This window comes from Macaca thibetana, chromosome 4, assembly GCF_024542745.1.
Source record: "Macaca thibetana thibetana isolate TM-01 chromosome 4, ASM2454274v1, whole genome shotgun sequence".
NCBI classification, from domain to species: Eukaryota; Metazoa; Chordata; class Mammalia; order Primates; family Cercopithecidae; genus Macaca; species Macaca thibetana.
The window spans coordinates 103,295,336-103,320,454 of NC_065581.1; the positions used below are offsets into that span (position 1 = coordinate 103,295,336).

A 25,119-nucleotide genomic window follows, 5' to 3' on the forward strand; every position below is an offset into this window, starting at 1 on the left:
TTACATTAGCTGCAAAAACAGTTTAACCTACTCTTTTGAAGTAAGAGTTGTGTCTTTTGTACCCGGGGAATTGAGCTGAGAAATTACAAAATGTGTAGTCAAATTTTAAGTTTTCTTAATTTAAGGAACGTGCGCCCCCTAATTCTGCCGCGTCAGGAAGGAGGGCGATCTGGAGTGTTTAGAATACAATAGAGCCCAAGTAAGCGTTGAGGTTAAGTGCCTTCAAAGGGAAGTAAGAAGATTCCAAGTCAATGTTGAAATACACATGCGAAGAGAGGAAGCTCTCGGCGGCTGTGCTCGCAATCTGGGGGAAAGCCCTGGGCTCGGCCAGGTGGTGTTGGCCACGTTGGCCACGCCCCCACTTCGCGCAGCCGAGTGGCTAAGGAAATCTTAAGCTGGGAGGGGAAGCCAGACGGTTAACACAGACAAAGTGCTGCCGTGACACTCGGCCCTCCAGTGTTGCGGAGAGGCAAGAGCAGCGAGCGCGGCACCTGTCCGCCCGGAGCTGGGACGCGGGCGCCCGGGCGGCCGAACGTAGCGAGGAGGGACCGCCGAGGTGCGCGTCTGTACGGCTCAGCCCGGCGGGGGACGCGGGGAGAATGTGGACTGGGTAGAGATGAGCGAGACTTTTCTCAGATGTTGGATATTTGCTTGGAAAAACGTGTGGGTACGACCTTGGTAAGGAACTTGAAATTTTTTTTTTAATTCTGAAATTGACCTGAAAACTTTCTTTTCTTTTCCTTTATTATTATTATTATTTTTCTTTTTTTTTTTTTTTTTTTTTTTTTTTTTGCTGATGTCGCAGTAGAAACATGCTTCTGCTTTAGTGCACTTAGTGCTGTCAAACATTTGTGAGACTTTCCTTATGAATCATTAACCCTTTCAATTCTAGACATAATTGCCAATTCATTGAAATTTCAGTAGTGGTTCCAGCTCACACTCGTCAAACTATTCCGGGTTGGCTGAAGTTTTCAATTTTATTTTATTTTTAACATGTATTTGGCATCATGGCTCTACATGTTGGAACTAAATAAAAATAAGCAGGTTTGCTTAAATCATAACAGGGAAAAACAACTTTGCATCCAACTTTTTTTTTTTAAGAGCATCCTATTTAGAGAAGTGGAAGAATGTAAAAACCTCCTTGAAGGACTTCCACAGAATGTTATGTTTACATTTTAACAAGTACACATTCTTACATGGAAATGATACCCATATTCCTCATTTTTATCAAACACGTCTATATGAGAAAGCCCTTACAGAAGTTGTTTACCTTTTCTGGCCTTTGGAAAACACTTTTCTGAGTGTGAGGGAGGATTTGGGGGAATATCCTCATCAATGTACAAGTGGAAGCAGAGCTTGTCCTCCAAGTCTTCTAAATTTGTTAGAACTTTAGTTACAGTAAACTGTAGTACATCAGTGACTTCTGGGAATTCATACACTTTCAGATTTAAATGGAAAGTGCTATTTGTAGCTGAGGGCTCCTAAAGGAATTCTCTCCAGGGAATTTTAGTGAACAGTTTTATGTTTTGTTTTTGCCTTTTCAATTTGGTGTGAGATGCTTGCAAGTCAGAAGACACTGCAGGCTGTTTTCCCCTTCACCCATTTTTCCTCCTCTTTTCCTGTGGTCCAAGTGATTTCTAAGAGGTCGTAGCTCAGTGATGCTGGCAGGATGCAACCCTTTTCAGTCTTCCATGTGAGAGGATGAAAGAGAGCTCGCAGCAGAGGGAGGAGGCAGTTGTTTTGAAAGTTGTTTTGCGTTGGGAGCTGGTGGGAAAGTTCAGTCTTCCCCATTTGGAAAAGGCAGGCTGGGTTCCGCTCCTGCACCACACGCGCTTTCCATTTTTAGCTTCATTCAGAGGCAGACAGAGCTCCTTCCTCTTCCTCTCCTTGTTTGTGACACTTTTCTGAGGCAGCTTTTCCACAGTGTCGAGGGTCTGGCGGCCATGACCCCAGGCATTCTGGGACACTGAACTGTGTGCCCAGAACATTTTTCTGCCGTGAGAGGTAAAGCCAGGGATTGTTCAGAGGTGATTTTTTTTTTCCTTTTCCCCACAGTGAGGTTGCCACATTCTTTTTTTTTTTTTTTAGAGTAGCATTTTAAAACCTTGTTTCTTTTCAAGGCAGTTTACTTTATACGGCTTTTTGGCTCTTACTCAACTGTACCAAGCACTCTGCATCTGCTTTTCAAGTCTTCAGACTACTGTATTAGTCATAGCCTCTCAGAGGGAGCCACAGGAACGGCGGGACAATGGGGATTAAAGGCCTTTCCCTTCTCTTCCAGGCTGCCCCCAAGTGTAGCTCCAGCACTGTGAGGTTTCAGGGATTGGCAGAGGGGACCAAGGGGACCATGAAAATGGACATGGAGGATGCGGATATGACTCTGTGGACAGAGGCTGAGTTTGAAGAGAAGTGTACATACATTGTGAACGACCACCCCTGGGATTCTGGTGCTGATGGCGGGACTTCGGTTCAGGCGGAGGCATCCTTACCAAGGAATCTGCTTTTCAAGTATGCCACCAACAGCAGAGAGGTAAGCCTCTGGTTTATTGACGAAGAAGATTGGGGACCTGGCGCCAGATCTCCCTACTAACCCTTGAGGCCTTGTATTATCTCTGAAAACCTCTGAGAATCTGTAAGTATCAGTAAATAATTGATTGCTTGATTCAATTCTTGCATTGCTTTCTTTCTCTTTCCCTAAACCATTTCCTTCTTATTTCCTCCAGCCTTCAACTGTTCCATACTAATTAGTAAACAGTTAAATATTTTGGCAAATTGACACGTCTCAGAAAAGCAACTTGCAGCATAGGGTGGGTGAAATTGTCAGTGAACTTCAAGAAAGCTCTGGGCCCACTGGCCCTAGTGCCCCTGTTGTATAATATCTCTTAAGGGAGAAAACATTTTCTTAGAAAAAACAGTTTTAATGATTCTTCTGTCTGTCTTTGGTAATTAGTTGGCTTTATTCTTTTTAACGAGCCAGCTTTATTAGCTGGGTTTCTAAAATTATTCTCAAAACTTTGACGTGTTTATGAAGTGAAGTGATGGTATAAGCCGAGAAAGGGGGTCATGTAAAAGTGTCCTCTGTCCGGATGACTTCAGAGCTAACCAGTGTTTATCTGCAGCAGCTCCTTTGCTGGGGCTGGGCTGACAGGCCAATTCCTTATTGGCCTCTGAAGTGGGTACACTCTTTGTTGTTTCAAAGGGGATGAAAACCCAAACTTGGAATGAGCAACTGATGTGTGTTTACCTTTATATAAAGCTTATAGCTAGGCATGCTGTTCAGCTGTGAAATAACTTGCAGAACCACCTCTTGTTTTCAGAATTTGGCTTACTATAGCTGTACTTACTAGTCTACTACTGGGTTGCGTTGGATGAAATGACCCCTCAGCAGGTTCCCCATACCACCATGAGCACAGAGCACTGTCAGTTCTATTACTTCCTTCAGAAAGTAGGGAAAGGGGATGATTGGCCCTAGGAATCCAGAATTTGGTACTGGGACTGTTGCTTACAGCCATGTCAGTTCACTTTCCCCCTTCCCTAAGGAATATTATTTAAAGCAATCCGGGAGACTGGGAAACTCTTTGTCTCTTTCCTGTTTGTGTGTCTGAGTGCAGTGTTTTTGGTGAGGGGGAGACACAGCTGTCTAAAATTAAATAGAGCCACGATGCTCAGTCTTTCTTTTTTCCCCCGCTGCTGGGTGAATGGAGGCAGATTTTATAAAAAATAAAATTTAAATTCTAGTTGTACGTGAATGTTACCAAAAAATTTAACCCCAGAGGTCAGCCTTAATTATACCTCTTTCTGAAAGTAATGCTCTTCTTAATAGAAAGTCTCTCAATATGTGGCCTTGGAATGAATGTAGAATTTGTTTGGGTATATAAGGTTTGACGATGGCTTTAAAAGGTGTAGTGTGTTTTTTCCCCATATCAAGTTTGACCAGATTCATTTGTGCCGTGTTGCCCTGTCCAGCCCTTTGGGACTGAAATAAAAATTTCCATTCTGTGGGTCATCTTTGCCTTTTAATTCTATAATGTTCTTATCCTTAGTTCAGCTCTTAGCTTAAGTTTTTCAATTTCCATCATTCTCCTTTAAAATCATAGCTAAGTCAAGTAATGCTCTTAGATCATTTTAGTTCAAGGTTCAGAAAGATAGTCACTTACCCAAAGGCATATAGGCAAAGCCAGCTCTGGGACTTGAAGCAAAGTTCTTCTGACTTCTCCAATGAGTGCTTCTCGATTATGCTACACTAGCCCCTCTTGGTGTCACTGTGGTTTTAGTTATCATCTTAACATATTTCAGACCAATCCTTAAGCTATTTTTTTTTTTCCTCTCTGAATGTAGAACTTCCTATTTCAATATATTAAGCAACCAAAAAACAGACAGTGCCTGTGTTCCTGAAGAGGGTCCTTTGAAACTAACCTAAGAGGTCAGGGTTCTCTTATCCTATTTCCCTATCTTGCATTTAACTGAAGCACTTGAATAGAGGATAGTATATCTTTAAAACCTAATCATAAAGTCAAGCAAGGAGTAAGCTTGTATGTAATACTGTCTTAAGCTTACTCTGGAATTTGTACCTGTTTTTCTGTTTCTCTCCTTTGTTTTTGAACTTTGGGAAAGGACAGCTCCCTTTAGAAGGTGAAAGAAGATGGTGGAGTTGAGCCATTAAGGGTAGGATAGCTGCAAACCAGTTCCGGGACAGCAACATTAAGGACTAATGAAATGTTTACATTATCTTTATTCAGTTAGTTCTTTAAGTTCCATGAGCCATTGAAATAGGAAGAGTCTTTCTATATGTACTTTTTATCTGACTTATTAATCTTGCCCTTCTTTAAATGTTTTCATTTAAATAGCAAAAGATGTTACAATATGTACTATTGTGCTGACATACTGGGGAATTTTTTTTTTTACAAGACCATTTTTCATTATGAATTTGTACAATGTGTCAGCACCTTTTTTTTTTTTTTTTGGTTAAAACAAAACATACAAATCATATTTCTGATCTTGACCCTCATTTTTAGATTGGGTTTAGAATCATTCAGCACCTTTAATGAAACTGTTCTTACTTCCTATTTCCAGAACTAAAATCAAATATAGACCTACTATTCAAAACTCTGAAAATGTTTTAAACTGATGGGTTATTCTTTTATGGGGGTTTTCCCCATGTCCTCCTGAAATAATCTCTTATGACTACTTGACTACAGAAAAATCAGTTCAAGCATTTATATTTCAGAAGTGTTGCCCTGTAGAGTTTCTGCCCTCGGTTGAGACTGCTTGCACTCAAGAGGCACCGTGGCTCTTTGAGTCTAACCTCCCTGTATTGTGGCTGATAAACATCAGACAGATCGTGAGGACTCCCTTGGTGTCCATTCCGATCGAAGTCCATTATTAACTCAAGCCATCTGTAAAAAGTATCTAACCATAACATGCAATTCCCTCTTCATACTGCCTTTTATTTGAGAAATGATGTACCAAGGCATCACCGTGTTTCCTTTAATAAAAAGATAATGAAGAAGGAAACCTTCTTCAAACAACTTTGTTCACTTCACTCCTTTTATGGGGTGATTGCTGGGTGTGGTGGCTCATGCCTGTAATCCCAGCACTTTGGGAGGCTGAGGAGGGCAGATCACCTGAGGTCAGAAGTTCAAGACCAGTCTAGCCAACATGGTGAAATCCAATCTCTACTAAAAATACAAAAATTAGCCGGGCATGGTGGCAGGCACCTGTAATCCCAGCTACCTGGGAGGCTGAAGTAGGAGAATCACTTGAACGTGGGAGGTGGAGTGAGCTGAGATCATGCCATTGCACTCCAGCACAGGCAACAAGAGTGAAACCCTGTTTCTAAATAAATAAAATAAAATAAAAATGTGGTGATTGCAGGCTGAAGGTCTTGGTCACTACTGAGTTCCAATCCTCTCAAGACAAACATTCATATGGTCAAAACAGAATTATAATCTAACGAGTCATTCTTACAGAGTGGGATTCGGGGAGGGAAAAGAGATAGCTAGTAATTTAAATGATCTTAATGTAATTTGGGGAGAGGATGATCAGATGACATTTAGACTTGGATACTGTTTCTGCTTCAAACCCACTGCTGTGTGTGTCTGTTTGCATACTCTAAAAAAGGAATTTGCAGGGGGGAAAAAAAAAAACACCTATATTGTTCTTGTTATCAGACTTCCATTAAGCACTGCAACTCAACCCATCCTAAACTGTAAAATCTCCTTCATTGTGTAAAACTAAAAAGAAGCCCTGTGTTTTGTCCGGAAGCTGTGGATGGCAGGGTGTGTTCTGTAACTGAGGCCACGGACAGAGACAAATCTGCTCAAGTGGTGGAGGGGTCTGCCCTGCACATAAAGAGCTTCTGTAGGAGCAGGTGAAGCAGGGAGGTATTGAAGCCCAGTGTCCTCTCGCTGTTCGTTTATAGAAGGCACACAACGGCCCGTCCCCAGCAGTAATTCTTTAGGACCCTGGTCAGTTCCAGTGAAGTTTCCTTCCTGAGTTAGGTGAACACATTCTTTGTCTTTTTAGCACTATGAAGTTTAAGGCACACACCAGGTTCCTTCTTAATATTTGCTTGGTTCAAAGACAGACTATTACAAACTATGGGTCAGGGAGATGGGTAGTCTAAGATGCACATTCTGGATCTTTCTAGGACCAGAGGGAGACTTAGTACTTGGTTTTTCACTTCCCTTTAAAAACAGTCCTGATTCCTATTCCCCCTCCAAAGTTACCTGGACAAGCACAATAGTCTTAGAGTTTCAGCTTTTATGGCGTCTGTGAATAATGTCTCAGATGTGCATTTGAGATGAAGATGTTTATTGTGTATTAGAACGCTAGACTTAGAATGGATATAGGTGGTTTGTAAGCACCTTCCAGTTTTGAAATTTTATGATTTTGTATCTATCTATAGCTGTGAGTTTCTATGTGCCCTATAGCACTGTATGTAATTGAAATTTAAAATATTAGGGCTCTGTCCCTTTCCTAATGATAACCTAATATTGAAGCTCTTTAATTTGTCTGGGGTTTGAGGATTATCGTAGACCTCTCTTCCACCACAGAGCCTTTTCTTTTTAATTGTTCTCCTGTCTGGCCTGTTGAATTGTGTTTGTAAGGTTAGAGATGGCAAGAGCTACTTCCGGTGTTGCTTTATAGCTCACTAGTGACGAGTCCATAATTGTGCTCAAAAAGGTATTGGGTAGCTTATGCTTTCTAGCTGACTTCTTTTTGGGCACAAGAAAATGTGTGTAAGATTGATAACTGAAAACCTAGAGGCCCATTCTGTAAAAGAATGGCAATTTGGAAGAAGAACCACGACCTCAGTGTAGTGCTCCTTGTTGGTAATCAAGCTGTGACTCCCAAGACATCTGTCAGAGACTATAATTTAAAACAAAGTTGATGAACCAGTTGAGTGCCTTTCTTAAAATTACTGCTGTAAAGTTGATATGTTGAAAATATCAACTGCTAATTATTGGCTCACCAACAAATGGCATGATTTGTTTTTCCTGTTTGTCATTCTAATATTACGGAATAATCACTGAAATATGAATATCAAATGATTTGCATGTCATAGAATTCAATTCCATGAATTTTCCAAATTAGATTTTATAATATGTCCAAAACAATGAGCCTCTGAATAAGTCTACTAAAGCTTTAGATATATACATATTTATATCTCAAGACTGCTCTGAGATACTCTTGTCCCCAGTAGTTTTACTGCCAACAAATACCAATAATGACAAACGGTGATTAAAAGGGCAGATAGATGTAAATGAAGGCAGAGGAGGAGGAGGATGAAATGAACATCTGCTTTTTTCAGCTCTCTGACAGAAATTCATAAAGGACCAAAAATAACACTCTTGTTTCAACTTGTGTTAGGTGTAGGAAAATTTTCTTTTTTTCTCTTTCCAGTCTGAGTATGCTTCATTGATTTGTATATTGAATACTAAATTGTTTCAGAAAAAAAAAATCATTGGCTGATGAGACACTTAAATGAGAAAAGCTAGTCTGTCACAGGCATGTAGGTGTGCCATATCTATTTAAATAGAGGTTTAAATTATTGATGAGACTTAATGAGGAACTGGTGTATATTGTAACCAGAATAGTAGATGCCACTGTGAACAATCTGTGTGCATTGATGGAGTCACATATTTGAGTCTACCATTTCAGGTACATGAATGCACAGGAGCTACTGGGGATATAAAAACTGGAAAATAAACATTATCATCTATTTACCGCTCCCTCCTCCTTGGTCCATTTTAGTAAAGAATTCAGTCAAGTGATTGGTAGGCTGTCTTGAATGAGAAGAAAATAAAAATAGGAAAGCGAGAGAATAAAAAACAAAACTGTGACTGCAAACTATTGTAAAGGACTACTCGCAGAGGAGTTCTATTGAATAGTGATGAATTGCTTCCTGATTCATGGTTGGTGATTTACCCTCTCAAAGAGAAGTGTATTATTAAGGAGGAACTGGTATAGTTAACATGTTTCTTTAGCAAGGCCCTACAAAGTTAAAATGTGTGATGCATCCAGTCTGAGGTCATTTCCTCAGATCTTAGAACCTACAGCTTTCCTCAGTATAAACTCAGTTTCAAAGGAGGGCTTTTGGCCAGGCATGGTGGCTCAGCCTGTAATCTCAGCACTTTGGGAGGCCGAGGTGGGAGTATCGCTTGAGTCCAGGAGTTTTGAGACAAGGCTGGGCAACATGGTGAGACCACCCTTCTCAACAACAACAAAAATTAGCTGGGCGTGATGGTGCATGCCTGTAGTCCCAGCTACTCAGGAGGCTGAGGTGGGAGGATCGCTTGATCCTGGGAGGTCTAGGCTGCAGTGAGCTAAGATCAAGTCACTGCATTCCAGCCTGGGTGACAGAGGGAGACCTTGTCTTTAAAACACAAACACACACACGAGGGCCTATGACCACTCTTGAGTAGAAGACTCGAGAACAAAGTAGAAGACCAGAGAAGAACAAAGTTACTTGAAAGATCTCTTATTAAAGAGAATATACAAGCTATGAAAACACACACACACACACACACACACACACACACACACACACCCCTCATCTGGAATGAAAAAAACATAATACATTTGGTTTCTGGTTCCTTAGGCTGTTATGGAACAACCAAAGAACATTATTTTGGTTTCTGAGGTCAAAACTATTTTATTCCCCTCAAGCACACTATGCTTATGGTTTGAGGGAGAATGAGAAATAGGAAACTAGAAACAGGCTGAAATGATCTAATCTTGACCATCTAATTCTGTAGTGTCTTATTCTCATTCTAAAAGAGAATGGCTGTCTTCTCTGTTCTAGTATAAAAAGTCATGATAAAAATAAAGGATCCTTTATTACCAGACAGTAATCCCCTAGACTGTTTTAATGCTTGGTTGAGTATTTGCTTATGATCTCAGACTTTAAAAGATGGTCTCCTATGGTGAAACTTGTTAATTATGTAGGCATTATTAATGTCTGTTCTACTTATCAAAATTTTATCATTGTTAGTTGTATTACCACTTGACAGTCCAATTTATTTAATTGAAAGATTGGTTAACATTTTACAGTTAAAGTAATTGTTTCCTGTGTTTTTTCCTGTTTAGGTTATTGGAGTGATGAGTAAAGAATACATACCAAAGGGCACACGTTTTGGACCCCTAATAGGTGAAATCTACACCAATGACACAGTTCCCAAGAACGCCAACAGGAAATATTTTTGGAGGGTAAGTAAGGGAAATTTCTTCAGATCCATTAAATGTTAGGAAAAAATGGAGCTAAAAGAGCTGGGTGGCTCACCTCCTTTCTCATCCCGTGCTGAGAAATGCTGGGGCTCACCCATAAGTATCTGGCATCCCCATGGACACAGGGAATTCTGAACAAATGTGATGAAACCGATTAAATGTTTGGCCTGTAGGTGGTTAGTGATGGAGATATGGGCTATATGTGAATCTTGATTTTTGCAATTCATTAGAGCTTTGTAATGAAAAGAAACAGTTTGTTGCTTGCTTTAAGGATAGGTTCATTTGCATTTCTCTGCAAGGAAGTAGTAATGAGTCACCACACCTTAGATTTCACCCCTTTTTGATTTCTTGCTGACTTTAATTGAATGGAAGAGTTATCACAAATGAATTATCTTTTTTTTTCCTTTTTTTTTTTTTTTTTTTTGAGACGGAATCTCACTCTGTTGCCAGGCTGGAGTGCAGTGGTGTGATCTCGGCCCACTGCAACCTCTGCCTCCTGGGTTCAAGCGATTATCCTGCCTCAGCCTCCCAAGTAGCTGGGACTACAGGTGCTTGCCACCATGCCCAGTTCATTTTTGTATTTTTAATAGAGATGGGGTTCCACCATGTTGGCCATGATGGTCTCGATCTCTTGACCTTGTGATCCGCCTGCCTCGGCCTTCCAAAGTGCTGGAATTACAGGTAGGAGCCACCACGCCCAGCCAGGAATGACACAAATGAATTACCTTAAAAGTAAATGCCATTAAGAAAGGATAGCTGGAAGATGGGTTGAGGGGAATGGAGGACCACAGAACTAGTCCTATTTAAATACATGTGCACCGTAAACGATTCCATTTGACAATAGGTTAATTATCTCATAGCATAAGGAAAATGCTTAACAGTCATGCAAGATGATGAGCTTTCCTATAGAATCCAACCAAAAGATCTAGCCAGTACAATTTCCTTTGCTATATTAGGGCTAGAAAGGCCCCCAGAGGTGAACTAATTAGATGGAATCCTTGAATAAAAGACTAGATTAGCAGTGAACAGAAAAAAGACAGATTGCTTTCCTTCTTCCCATAGATGTCTCAGGGATATTTCGTTTCCTCAGAAGATAAAGATATGGTTATTTAAATTTAGTAAGCGTTTTTGTGCATACTTACATGAAATGTACATTATTTGAATTCTTTAAAAAGAAACAGCTGCATGATAACCAAAATTGCTATGCTTGCTTTAGCTGGTATTTTTGCCTAGAACAATTATCGTTCGGGCAAGAAGCTATTCCTAAGAAACAATATTCTTAATCCAGGAAGTTTTGCATTTTTAGAAATGTATCTTACTATCTCCCAAGCAAAAGAGGGTAGTTACATATTCACTAAGAATCATGTGCTCGCAATTTTTATTTAATAATTATTCCTGCTTAAAATACATTAATCACCTGACTTATAATGGTGGAACCATGAGTGCATTTTTGCCTTTATTGTCAATAAAGTCCTCTCAGAAGTGAGCCATAAAGGTGCATAGTTCTTGGAGTTAAAGGTCTGAATTAAGACAATCCAGCATAAGTCTCATTAATGTATGATTATTTTGAGAAAAGGCAAGAAACACCTAAAAATCTCCCCTCACTGTCCAGTTCCCTGTTTCATTTAAAGATTCACTATAAGAAACTGAAAGGCTTTCCTTGGGAGGATTTATTTGAATCAGTCTTTCACATGCAAAGGATATTGTAGAACATCCCGGTTTTGCTGGCAGGAATATGAACATCTGTTGTGAGGAAAGAAAAAGTTTCATGCAAATTACACAGCCAAAGAAGGGATGTTCAAGTTGAGAAACCAGTGACATTTCTTGTAACTGTACTATGAATCAGCACATTTTAATCTACTAGATAATATATGGAAGTTCAGGAAGGTGGTAGGAAACGGTGTTCATTTTACGTATGCCTTATTGTATTTTATTGTGTGTGAGTGGCTTCACGGCATCGACATTGCTGTTTTTAAATGAGGATACAGTAAATTGCAGTCCGAGGAAGGCTAACTGGAATCAACATACCCGTAGCTTTAGAAAGCAGTTTCCGCCCCAGCGAAGAGTGCAAGAGCGATGGAACCCCATGTTCCTGGAAGTTTGCACATCAGAGTAAACAAACTTGAAAACCCCTCTTGATAGCAGAATTCACCCAGCCTTGTTCCATTTTCTCTTAACAAAACACACCGCAAAAGCTCTCACAAGCTGCTTTGATGAAGCCACATGTATTTCCCCCTTCACAATTTACAGGAAGTTACTCTTAAAAGAAAGTGATTCTGGTGTTTACCGCCTGTGTTAAAGGGACAGAGTTCCTTTTTATTTCTGATAACGTTTGAACGAAATACAGAAACTATCTGTAGACTAGCACAGTCGGTACATGAGTAAGGAAAAGCAATAACCTGCTATCCGGTGAGCGCAAAATTCCTGCTACGAACAGTGCCTTACTACTGCTTGGAGACTGCAAGTCGCAGATCACACTAGGTATTGACTGATTGTATATGTATAAGGGCATTTCTTAAAGTCTAAAGTAAAGGTGGTACCTCCTAAAAAGAGGGAGAGAGAAAAAACTCTGTGTGGAAGGATAAGGAGTGTGTTGATAGTTTCAGTAAGAGTGTACATTTTAATTTTTCTTCTTCCTCTGCCTCTTTGCCAAGTATCGTGAGTGCATCTGTTAACCAGAAGTAGTATTACTCTAGGACAAACTTCGAATTCTTCATTCTGCGTTGCCTTTAAGGAACAACATACTTTCTTCCTGTTCTTTTTCCAAAAACACATGCCTATGGCTCTGTGTGTGGTGTTTTAGCCAGCCTCCTCCCAGATAAGGGGTTCCCTCTTCCCTCGTTTGAATTAAAAGGAAAGTGCAAGTCTGGACATGTTTATCAAGAGGAAAAGTGACTTCTCAGTAATAGACTGTCAGATTCTGGCTGCTGCCCCAGTATTCACTTTGTTATGGCAGGTGAAGTTCACCTTTGCCCCACCCAGTGTTTCCACAAAAAGGCAAGGTTCCAAGTATTCATATGAACAAGTGTTACTTTAGGACTTGGAGGGTTGGGGGTGGAGGATGTTTGCATAGTTGAAGCCTTGGGCGGGGGTGTAGGAAACGGCGAGTACAGAGGCCATAGAAAAAGCTGAGACTCAGTTTGACGTCGTCAGCCGGCTTGGTCTTCTACCCAGTGACTCAAAGCACTAAAAGTCAGCATAATCGGAACTGAAGTCAGTAGCATCGCCCATTTGCCATTCACTGCAATAGCAAAAGTAGTACTCTGTGGTGGGTTAATCGGTTTGAGGCAGCTCCTTAAATGAACATTTGTGTTTCATTTTTCTGTTATTTTCCCGAACATGAAAAGACGATAAAACTGAAATGGAAAAGGTAACTGACAAAGTGTGCCTTACCTGTTTCCGTCCTGATTTCTGCTGATTCAAGACGATTCTGGCTAAACTGATTTGATTCTTTTTCTAACTAGGCAGTAGGGGATCAGAAATCACACACGGTACCGGCTGTGTTTATTCTGAGAGGTGCTGGGGAGCTTTGGGGTTGACTTCCTTTTACATGCCTGTCTTCTCTTTTGGACAGATCTATTCCAGAGGGGAGCTTCACCACTTCATTGATGGCTTTAATGAAGAGAAAAGCAACTGGATGCGCTATGTGAATCCAGCGCACTCTCCCCGGGAGCAAAACCTGGCTGCGTGTCAGAACGGGATGAACATCTACTTCTACACCATTAAGCCCATCCCTGCCAACCAGGAACTTCTTGTGTGGTATTGTCGGGACTTTGCAGAAAGGCTTCACTACCCTTATCCCGGAGAGCTGACAATGATGAATCTCAGTAAGTGGATTACAGAAAAAAAAAAAATTAAAAATGCCAGTAATGTCAGTTCTGCCCCTGTGAACTAATAACATGTTGTTTAATTACACTGCTTGGTCATGTGTTGGATGAAGTAGGTGGCTTAAGCTAGGGACTAGGAAGAGGAAAAACATTTTTTGAGTCTCTATTAACTATTATGAAACTTGATCATTAAACAAATATATATATATATATATATGTAGAGCTACCTTGAGTTTTGAATTCAGAATGTTACAGGAAGAAATACATGTCCAATTCTAATTTATCCAAAAGCAGCTGGGAGAATTGCAGGGATTGGTCCAGACATGCTGTGTATGCAAGGTATAGCCCTCATCTGTGGTAGTTTGTCAGGACTTAGACTACATCAGAACATTTATAGATGTACATTTGAATATACAGTTAGGATCTGATGTGGAACATTGTAAGATCATTGCTAGAAAAACTTCGTCATAATTTTTCAGTATTATTCTAAGTGAATAACCGTAAAGATTTTATATCTTAGCTTCCTTCCTTACAGTAAAAAACTATCTGATCTCTTGATCAGTATTATAGTAGCCACCTATCACCTTATCTTAACAAATTCTCAATTCCTGAGGTTTCTATGCTTTTACTTCTTTTATTGGGTTAAAATTGCTGTCATGACCTCTCTTTGCAGAGGGCTGCGTCATTTTAGTCATTCTCAAGTGGTCTCTGTGAGCAATTGAAGAATCGTCATAAGATTCTAACCTCTGCTGTAACTATGCTTGTGTGTTGTTGGTTAGACCACTAAGTCTTATTAGCAGTATTAAAAATTAGTTCCTTTTGGTTTAGAAGTTAAGACTAGATGCTGAAGTTTTTATAACTTTTTGTTTTGATATCATTTCAAACTTAAGAAAACATTTTGAGAAAAAGACAAAGAATTTCCAGTTACCTTTACCCAGGTTTACCAATTATTGATATACTGTCCGTTTGCTTTATCGGAAGGCTAAATTGTTTTAGTTCTCATTTTCACCTTTGAGACATTTGGAATAAATGTCAATGTTAACATAAATTGGAATTTTGACTTTGATTTTAGGACCAACGAGCAAACCAAGTACTTACCCTAGTCATATATAATCCAGCTGTATGGTTATTTGGTGTTCAGTCCACACTTCATTTTACTTGATCTCCCTTAAGATTGTGTTTGCAGTTTTCTGAAAATCTGGGGCTATAAAAGCACCAGGACCTCCCCCATAAGATCCTGTTTTAAGACATGTGTTTGGGGTCCTTACACAACAGGTTACCCTTGAGCTTCAGGAAAAGAACTGGCTCGCAGTTCCCCAGTTCCAGCTTGATAGGTCTAATCAGGTACTGACCAAAAAGGTGGCAGTTCTTTTCCCTCATCTCTCTTCAGCACTCCCTGAGACTCTGGAGACTCTGTCATATATCCCTGGGGCTGAACCTCCCAGGAGCCGTTCGGTTGTTTTGGCATCTGTGTGTGCCAGACCCAGTGCTGAGGACCTAGTAACAAAAGACAAATGCACAGGCACAGCAGCATTTTTGGGGAACTCATTTTCCAGCTGGGCATCTCAGGAGAAGCGCACAGCTCCCTCCTGGCTTTCTTAACATAGTGAGCCACTTCCTCTTAAAAGTCTCCCTACATTCCTTGAGTTTAATCATTCATGGATTCAGAGGAAAGTCTTTTGATTTTTGCTTTTCTTTAAACAGTTCATTTGAGGTTACCTACCCCAGTGACTTTGCACCAACGACCAAGAAACTTTTTTGCATGTTTCCCGCACCCTGTGCCAATCAAGGGAAGGGTTTAAAGGCCTGGCGTTTTTATTCCTCAAGGAAAGACTTTGCACAGTATTTTAAGGTTCAAGTGCTTCTCCTTTGTGTTCAGAAGCAACTCTCATATATACTGTGAAATGACACCTTTTATTTATCCCTTTTTATTTATGCAGTATGTCCCCTTTTATTGTGGCAGAATTTTTTCTAAATGGTGGTTTAGCATTTTCAAGCACATTTCATTGTCCAATATTCATAGTAAAGAATGAGAGTTAACAATAACCAGTCACATTAAAACAAGATTCCTGCTGCCAATTGTGAAACCAGTTGTCTTAGGCGTGGCAGCTGATGATTGAGACTGTGATCAGGAAAATTTCCACTATTTCATCAGGCCTAATAGGTAGATTGTGTCTCCAAATGAATTGTGTTGGTTTCTGTGCTTAAAGCACAGTAGAGGTGGTGCAAGAATCTCCATGAGGCCTTAAATGGCAGTGATGGTTCAGGCGGTAGAGTTTGGAGAAGAAGGGATTTGCAACAAACCAAAGGAAAGAAAAGCAAGTAGCCAGAAATCACAAACTGGCATTTTTCTAAAAACAAAGGAAAAGGAATAAAAGAACTAATAAGTTTGAAACCCCTACCCCTCCCAAATTGGGGGGGAGTATTTTTTTTTCTGTCTATCTAACTAACCCATCTAGAAAACAGTTGACCAAATTATAGACTTCTAAATGTTCATCTGCTTTCTCAGTTTCAGTTGAAAAGAGACTTTGTTTTGCCTACTGCAGAACTTCTAGGTTCTTTCTTATAGTCTTAGGGTTCTTATTATAGATCGAAAATGTGAGTCGGCATAATTAAGCCATTCGGAGTCTTCAGAAGCAGTTCACTCTTGAAATGACTCCGTCCGCCTACAGCCATTTAAGATTTCAGAACAAAAACAGATCTTGATTTTCTTTTTCATGTTAACTCAAGCTGCTGCTGAGTGGGAGAGTCAGAAATGACACCAGCTCCACTGATTACTCAGCTGCTGAAGGATGATTTTTTAAAATGCACCTTTACTGTATATGGACTTCCTAATTTCCACCTGTAGAGCATCTTAGGGAGGCTAACATGTCACTCTGGATGTTCTTTTAGAATAAGATGCAATCTATTTTTCCGAAGGCATTAGAGATAGCAAACATTTATTGTGAGTTTACTATATACTGGGCACTGGGCTAAGCATTTTGCATAGAAAGTTTAAAATTCTGACTTTTTTGTTGGCCCAATCATAAGTTTCATATCAGTTCAATATTCAAATTATAGTAAGGTGCTTAAGAAGAATGCCTGGCTAAATGTGAGGGGCACTGCCACGAATGGACTGAAACTTGATGCTTATTGCAAATTTATGCTTATTATTTGTTAAATTATAGAACCAAGGGAGTATGAAAGCCACTGGAAAAAATATGAAACTTAGATACATAATTTGCCACCTAAAAATGGCTCAAAGTCATGAGGATAAAGTTTTTTGTATTTTCATTTTATTCGAGTGGCATCGTTTTTAAAAATCATTATGAATTTGACCCTATATAGATGTTTCCAAATCATTCTTTTTCACCTTCATAAAATTCCTTCCTGTGGCTGTGAGATGCCTTGCCTATCAGTTTTCAAGCTTAGTTGTCTTTCTCATCCTTTACCATTTTAGCTTTAAAAAACAAAAGTGACAATTAGAACTTCCTGCCTGCTGGGCCTCACTGAAAGACCGATATTGGCCTGATAAGGAGATATTTATTTTAGTTTAGTGGCTTCAGAAATCCCTCTCCCTCAGCAAGCTTTCCATCTCGGCCCCCCATCAGCATCTTCCCTGATAGCAGTGTTCTCTGTGTTTATTCTGGGGCTTCAGGCTCGCCCAGGAGGAACTGATAACAGCTGGCAGGAGATAACATTCTCTAAGGGGCTCTCAAATTGGAATCCCTCAAGCCAGTCAGCCTAGAGAATACATTTGAAGGGTTCAGTTCTGGAGTTTCACAGAGTTCATTTCTAGACCTATCAGATAGCAAGCCTGGAGTTCTTTCTCAACTAATCAAGCAGGGACATTTTTCAGACGATGAAGGATATTTGCACAAAGGCTTCAGCACAATCCCCCAGACTTGCTGCCTCTGAAGGCATCTCCACACATCGACAACGGCTGATGCCTTTGGTGCGTTCCTAGGGCAGGTGTCCTGACTTGAGTGACTGCCCTCCAATAATCAGAGCTCAAACTAAACATCATATGTTTTACTTTTGGTTTCCAGGCAAGGCTGAGCAGGGAATTTTCAGTTTTCCCTGCTCAGATGGGTGTTTTCCTGAAGGCATCATTTATTGTGTGGCGAGGACACAAGGCTGGCTGTGGCAGGGAAGGTCTAGAACTGTCCTCATTGCTGCTGTTCCTAAATAGTATCTTTACCAAGTAATAACGTGCCGTCTTTGGGACTAAGTGCTTTCCTCTTAGCCTGTTCTGTTTTCTTGGGTGCGGGTGCGCTAAGTAATTGAACTGGCTCAGGAAGTACCTATTGTGGTTTGGCAGAGGTGACTGTCACGCCTTGTGACTCCAGGGGCCAGCACTGCTGGAATCCTGGCTAGACCAGACCGAGCCTTGGTGAAATGCTGTCTGCACATTGCGAGGAAGGGTGGCATTCACTTCGCTAAGCTCCTTGGCATAGGCAGTTTGAACAGGGCTTTATCAAATTCGTATTCAACAAGAGTAGAGGTGAAAATTGATGACTGTGTATTACTTGAAATGAGTCTTAATCTTTCACATTTAGTTCTCAGGGTGTGCTGATTTCCTTTAGGTAAACCATGAACATCAGAAAGACTTTTATTAACCTATGACAGGGTCCCCACCCCAGTATTTTTCCACTCCATTAAAATGGAAGCTATCTTTTTTTTTTTTTTTTTTTTTTTTTTTGAGACAGAGTTTCTCACTCTTGTTGCCCAGTCTAGAGTGCAATGGCACGATCTTGGCTCACCACAACCTCCGCCTCCTGGGTTCAAGCGATTCTTCTGCCTCAGCCTCCCAAGTAGCTGGGATTACAGGCATGCACCACCGCGCCCAGCTAATTTTGTATTTTTAGTAGAGACGGGGTTTCTCCATGTTGGTCAGTCTAGTCTCGAACTTCCAACCTCAGGTGATCCGCCTGCCTCGGCCTCCCAAAGTGCTGGGATTACAGGCGTGAGCCACCGCATCTGGCATAGGCTATTTTACTCCAGCTTAAACAGCAATTTTCTATCATAAGGTCTGTACTAATGAAAACAGAATTACCCAAGGCTGCTGTTTGTTCTGTCCGTGCTGCCATTGTCCCCATTTTGCTGAGGAGGAAATGGAACTGCACTTTTGAGTGAGTGGCCCAGAGCCCTCTAGAATGAGAGCGCGTTGGAAGCCAGATATGTGGCGATTGTGTCGCTAGCTGGTACTCAGGTTTTCTCGAGAAGGAGGAGCAACTTTGGCAATTTTGTTTCAGTTCTCTCTAGCCCGCTGTGTAATCGCCCCGTTTTCTTTACTTCAGCACAAACACAGAGCAATCTCAAGCAGCCGAGCACTGAGAAAAATGAACTCTGCCCAAAGAATGTCCCAAAGAGAGAGCACAGCGTCAAAGAAATCCTAAAACTGGACTCCAACCCCTCCAAAGGAAAGGACCTCTACCGTTCGAACATTTCACCCCTCACGTCAGAAAAGGACCTCGATGACTTTAGAAGACATGGGAGCCCCGAAATGCCCTTCTACCCTCGGGTCGTTTACCCTATCCGGGCCCCTCTGCCGGAAGACTTTTTGAAAGCTTCCCTGGCCTACGGGATGGAGAGACCCACGTACATCACTCGCTCCCCCATTCCGTCCTCCACCACTCCAAGCCCCTCTGCAAGAAGCAGCCCGGACCAAAGCCTCAAGAGCTCTAGCCCTCACAGCAGCCCCGGGAATACGGTGTCCCCTGTGGGCCCCGGCTCTCAAGAGCACCGGGACTCCTACGCTTACTTGAACGCGCCCTACGGCACGGAAGGTTTGGGCTCCTACCCTGGCTACGCACCCCTGCCCCACCTCCCGCCAGCTTTCATCCCCTCCTACAATGCTCACTACCCCAAGTTCCTCCTGCCCCCCTACGGCATGAATTGTAATGGCCTGAGCGCTGTGAGCAGCATGAATGGCATCAACAACTTCGGCCTCTTCCCGAGGCTGTGCCCTGTCTACAGCAATCTCCTCGGTGGGGGCAGCCTGCCCCACCCCATGCTCAACCCCACTTCTCTCCCGAGCTCGCTACCTTCAGATGGAGCCCGGAGGTTGCTCCAGCCGGAGCATCCCAGGGAGGTGCTTGTCCCGGCGCCCCACAGTGCCTTCTCCCTTACCGGGGCCGCCGCCAGCATGAAGGACAAGGCCTGTAGCCCCACAAGCGGGTCTCCCACGGCGGGAACAGCCGCCACGGCAGAACATGTGGTGCAGCCCAAAGCTACCTCAGCAGCTATGGCAGCCCCCAGCAGCGACGAAGCCATGAATCTCATTAAAAACAAAAGAAACATGACCGGCTACAAGACCCTTCCCTACCCGCTGAAGAAGCAGAACGGCAAGATCAAGTACGAATGCAACGTTTGCGCCAAGACTTTCGGCCAGCTCTCCAATCTGAAGGTAGGCCTTGAGAGAGAGCAGTCGGAGGGGCTGTGAGTGCATGCTTGTGTTTGTGTTTAGCTTGCTTTCCACGGGGTATCGATTGCATTTGCAGTAGTATGAGCCCCAGGTTGGGAATAGTGGGTATGGATTCTGCCTGGCTTTTGCCACTTCTAGCTCTTTGACTTTGGACAAGTGACTTCCCTTCTCCTGATTTGCTTCTGAATAATAAAAACATTAGGGGTTTGGACTAGAAGATTAGGTGAAACCCTGCTAGCCTGTGATTTTTGTGCTTTTAGTTTAAGAAAAGCACCATTCTGAAAACATGAAGATTTTTTCTTTTTGAGACTGTCTTGATGCTTTTCTTAAGATATTTGCATCATCAACACTTGAGTCTTTGAGCAGAAATGTTAGGTCTCAGAGCCAGCTTGAGAGCAGAGCTAACACATGTGGCTTCTTCCCAGGTCCACCTGAGAGTGCACAGTGGAGAACGGCCTTTCAAATGTCAGACTTGCAACAAGGGCTTTACTCAGCTCGCCCACCTACAGAAACACTACCTGGTACACACGGGAGAAAAGCCACATGAATGCCAGGTGCGCAGTATTTTCTGGGTAGACCTTCTGACCTTTGTAGAAAATGTCTGTGAGTCACCCTCCCATGTCCTATATAGCCCGTAGTTAAAGCCAATACCAGATTCTGCCTTGTCCCGGGCTGATGGCACTATGGGCCTCCCCAGGGCTCTGTATCTGCTGATGACCTGAGATGACACAGCCAGCTTCCAGTGGGTGGGAAAATGGTAGAGGAAATAAACAGCCACTCGTGTGCCATGTGCCCACATCCCCCTGTTTGCTTAATACCACACTGGAGGTGCCACAAGGAGGCTTCTCACCTCCCAGGTTGCTGGGCGTTGGCCTGTAAGCCTGCCCCTCCAATTGGCAGCTCTTAATCTTCTGGCCTTCCTGTCTCCCTTCCCTACTGTCTCTCTCCCCTACACTGTAGGTCTGCCACAAGCGATTTAGCAGCACCAGCAATCTCAAGACCCACCTGCGACTCCATTCTGGAGAGAAACCGTACCAATGCAAGGTGTGCCCTGCCAAGTTCACCCAGTTTGTGCACCTGAAACTGCACAAGCGTCTGCACACTCGAGAGCGGCCCCACAAGTGCTCCCAGTGCCACAAGAACTACATCCATCTCTGTAGCCTCAAGGTTCACCTGAAAGGGAACTGCGCTGCAGCCCCGGCGCCCGGGCTGCCCTTGGAAGATCTGACCCGAATCAATGAAGAAATCGAGAAGTTTGACATCAGCGACAATGCTGACCGGCTCGAGGACGTGGAGGATGACATTAGTGTGATCTCTGTAGTGGAGAAGGAAATTCTGGCCGTGGTCAGAAAAGAGAAAGAAGAAACTGGCCTGAAAGTGTCTTTGCAAAGAAACATGGGGAATGGACTCCTCTCCTCAGGGTGCAGCCTTTATGAGTCATCAGATCTACCCCTCATGAAGTTGCCTCCCAGCAACCCACTACCTCTGGTACCTGTAAAGGTCAAACAAGAAACAGTCGAACCAATGGATCCTTAAGATTTTCAGAAAACACTTGTTTTGTTTCTTAAGTTATGACTTGGTGAGTCAGGGTGCCTATAGGAAGTTGCTTGTACATAATTCCAGCTCTGCAAAGCTCTCTCAACAGCAAATGGTTTCCCCTCACCCCTGGAATTAAAGAAGGAACTCCAAAGTTACTGAAATCTCAGGGCATGAACAAGGCAAAGGCCATATATATATATATATATATATATACACACACACACACACACATATTATGTATACTTATTTACACCTGTGTCTATATATTTGCCCCTGTGTATTTTGAATATTTGTGTGGATACGTTTGCATAGCCTTCCATTACTAAGACTATTGCCTAGTCATAATTATTTTTTCAATGATAATACTTCATAATTTATTACACAATTTATCATTCAGAAAGCAATAATTAAAAAAGTTTACAATGACTGGAAAGATTCCTTGTAATTTGAGTATAAATGTATTTTTGTCTTGTGGCCATTCTTTGTAGATAATTTCTGCACATCTGTATAAGTACCTAAGATTTAGTTAAACAAATATATGACTTCAGTCAACCTCTCTCTCTAATAATGGTTTGAAAATGAGGTTTGGGTAATTGCCAATGTTAGACAGTTGATGTGTTCATTCCTGGGATCCTATCATTTGAACAGCATTGTCCATAACTTGAGGGTATGTGTGCAGAATTACCCAAGAATAACTTAAGTAGAAGAAACAAGAAAGGGAATCTTGTCTATTTTTGTTGATAGTTCATGTTTTTCCCCCAGCCACAATTTTACCAGAAGGGTGACGGGAAGGCTTTACCAACCTGTCTCTCTCTCCAAAAGAGCAGAATCCTCCCACCGCCCTGCCCACCCCCCGAGTCCTATGGCCATTCAGAGCAGCCATATGACTTTTACATCCATTGTATTATCAGAAAATGTGAAAAAGACAAATTGCCATGTTTTAAAACCACTGCAAAATTTTCCCCAAAGCATAGGTGGCTTTGTATGTGTGAGGTTTGGGACTTGAGTCTGGGTGGTGTTCTGTTGTTGGTTTTTGTTGCTTTTTTTTTTTTTTTTAAATGTCAAAATTGCACAGACATGGTGCTCTACCAGGAAGGATTTGCGGTAGATAGGCTCAGGCCACACTTTAAAAGCAAACACACAAACAACAAAAAACGGGTATTCTAGTCATCTTGGGGTAAAAGCGGGTAATGAACATTCCTATCCCCAACGCATCAATTGTATTTTTTTCTGTAAAACTCAGATTTTCCTCAGTATTTGTGTTTTTACATTTTATGGTTAATTTAATGGAAGATGAAAGGGCATTGCAAAGTTGTTCAACAACAGTTACCTCATTGAGTGTGTCCAGTAATGCAGGAAATGATGTCTTATCTAATGATTTGCTTCTCTAGAGGAGAAACGAAGTAAATGTGCTCCAGCAAGATAGACTTTGTGTCATTCTGTCTTTTATTCTGCTAAGCCCAAAGATTACATGTTGGTGTTCAAAGTGTAGCAAAAAATGATGTATATTTATAAATCTATTTATACCACTATATCATATGTATATATATTTATAACCACTTAAATTGTGAGCCAAGCCATGTAAAAGATCTGCTTTTTCGAAGGGCAAAAAAAAGAAAAATCGTTTCTGAGACTTTGCTTAATAGTTGGTGGCCTCACGATCACATCAGTATGCTTGGGCACCCCTTGCCTATTGTAAGAGACCCTAAAACCTTGGTGCAGTGGTGGGGGCCGCAAAACAACCAGGGAGGAAGAGATACATCAGTTTTTAGTATTAAGGACCCTCCAAGACGGCTCTTTTTTTTTTCTTTTTTTGCCACGTTATGATTATGTGGTCACACCCAAGTCATAGAAATAAAAAACTGACTTTACCACTGTAACTTTTCTTTTTCCCTCCTTACGAAATACTGATACATCACTCTTCAATCTATTTTATAATTGTATTTGACATTTTGTTCACATCAACTAATGTTCACCTGCAGAAGAGAACAAATTTCGAATAATCCAGGGAAACCCAAGAGCCTTACTGGTCTTCTGTAACTAGCAAGACTGACAGTTTTTGTATGTATCAGTGTTTGATTAAACACAGTCCTTAATTGAAGGTAAACCAAAGGATCACATTGACATTAGACCAAACACTTTTGATTCCCAACTACTCGTTTGTTCTTTGTCTCCTTTTGTGCTTTCCCATAGTGAGAATTTTTATAAAGACTTCCGGCTTCTCTCACCATCCATCCTTCCTTTTTCTGCCTCTTACATGTGAATGTTGAGCCCACAATCAATGGTGGTTTTGTTTTTTTCCTCTACTCAAAGTTAAAACTGACCAAAGTTTGGCTTTTTACTTTGCTAGAACAACAAACTCTCTTATGTTTACATACTGGTTTACAATGTTATTTATGTGCAAATTGTCAAAATGTAAATTAAATATAAATGTTCATGCTTTACCAATCTTTGTCTAGTGTCTTGAGTGAAGGGTCAGTGAGCGACATCTGCATACTGTACAGATGGCACCAGACCAAATTTTGAACACAATACAATTTGCCTCTCCCTTGCACCCACCCCGGTTCTGCTTCAGCAGCACCCTCTGGGATGCCCTGATCTCCCCCAGCTCCTTCCAGGAGTATATATCTGTGCGATCTGACAGCATCGATCGGTCTCTCATAACTAAGATTTTTCTTCATGAACTATAAAGATGTTCCCTAAAGGAGGCATCTCAAGCATCAGCCAGTAAGTGGGAGACGATTTGTTTGCTTTGTGAACTTTTACATTTTATTTTGTCAATGGACATGGAGTGGTGAGGAGATAAGGAGGACTTGGATCACTTCCAGAAAGGCCCTGCTAGCTTGTGCCAGTCTGTGTGCGTGTGTGGAGACTCAGCCCACTTACGGGTGTGGGGCCCTGGGAAGCTGGGTCGGGGAACACTGCCCATTGATGACAGCAGCTTCAGTAGCTTCCTCTGGGCAGGCCATGGGGAGTGCCCTACAGCCCATGTTTACTCCTTCACATGTAAGACATGTAAGTACATTTGCTATTTGCCACTTGGCCTTTTTTTTTTTCGAGACAAGGTTTTGCTCTGCCACCCAGGCTGGAGTGCAGGGGAATGATGATGTCTCACTACGGCCTTTATCTCCCAGGCTTAAGCCATCCTCCCACCTCATCCTCCGAGTAACTGGGACTACAGATGCGCGCCTCCAGGCCCAGCTAATTTTGTTTGTTTTTGGTAGAGACAGTCTCACTACGTTGCCCAGGCTGGTCTCCAACTCCTGGACTTAAGCAATCCTCCTGCTTCGGCCTTCCAAATTGCTGGTATTACGTGCATGAGCCACTGCACCTGGCCTACTTGTGCATTTAAAACAAGTTTCCAGAAAGCTACTTTCCCAGAATCTGAGCATTGTTAGTGCGAGAGCCAGGGATCTCGGTGGTATGGCCATGTGGCCCCGCGTGATGAGAACAAGTCCGCGTGCTTAGTCATTCATGCTCCAGAAACTAACCTGTCTCCAGAGAAAAGGCTCACATAAATTTGGGTCTCATTTGATAGATGTAAGTAGGAGATGCTTCTAGAAAAGTGATACTGCATTCAGTGAAAAGAAAATCTAAAAGCCCTTTGCAAGTGGTTTT

General features: G+C 41.9%; 1 protein-coding gene across 4 annotated transcripts; it reads left to right on the forward strand.

The window, feature by feature from the left end:
* Positions 1 to 222: 222 nt before the first annotated feature.
* PRDM1 (PR/SET domain 1) lies at positions 223 to 23,949 on the forward strand. 4 transcript variants are annotated; one of them, XM_050786708.1, is made up of 7 exons: positions 223 to 678; positions 2,282 to 2,530; positions 9,592 to 9,711; positions 13,304 to 13,556; positions 18,836 to 19,944; positions 20,388 to 20,516; positions 20,923 to 23,949. In XM_050786708.1, the coding sequence occupies exons 1-7, from the start codon at positions 637 to 639 to the stop codon at positions 21,496 to 21,498; spliced, it is 2,478 nt and encodes an 825-aa protein (XP_050642665.1). In that variant the 5' UTR covers positions 223 to 636; the 3' UTR covers positions 21,499 to 23,949. The 4 variants fall into 4 exon arrangements, with proteins under 4 accessions (XP_050642665.1, XP_050642666.1, XP_050642668.1 ...); XM_050786709.1 differs by lacking the exon at positions 20,388 to 20,516; XM_050786711.1 differs by lacking the exons at positions 223 to 678; positions 2,282 to 2,530; positions 9,592 to 9,711 and adding an exon at positions 11,904 to 12,210.
* Positions 23,950 to 25,119: the final 1,170 nt, after the last annotated feature.

What these genes read in the sequence shown, in the direction of transcription:
- PRDM1 (XM_050786708.1), top strand. Translation starts at nt 637, where the DNA reads ATGTTGGATATTTGCTTGGAAAAACGTGTGGGTACGACCTTG. An exon ending in ATGCCACCAACAGCAGAGAG is followed by an intron (nt 2,531 to 9,591) that starts GTAAGCCTCTGG and finishes TTTCCTGTTTAG; the next exon opens with GTTATTGGAGTGATGAGTAA. An exon ending in GCTGACAATGATGAATCTCA is followed by an intron (nt 13,557 to 18,835) that starts GTAAGTGGATTA and finishes TCTTTACTTCAG; the next exon opens with CACAAACACAGAGCAATCTC.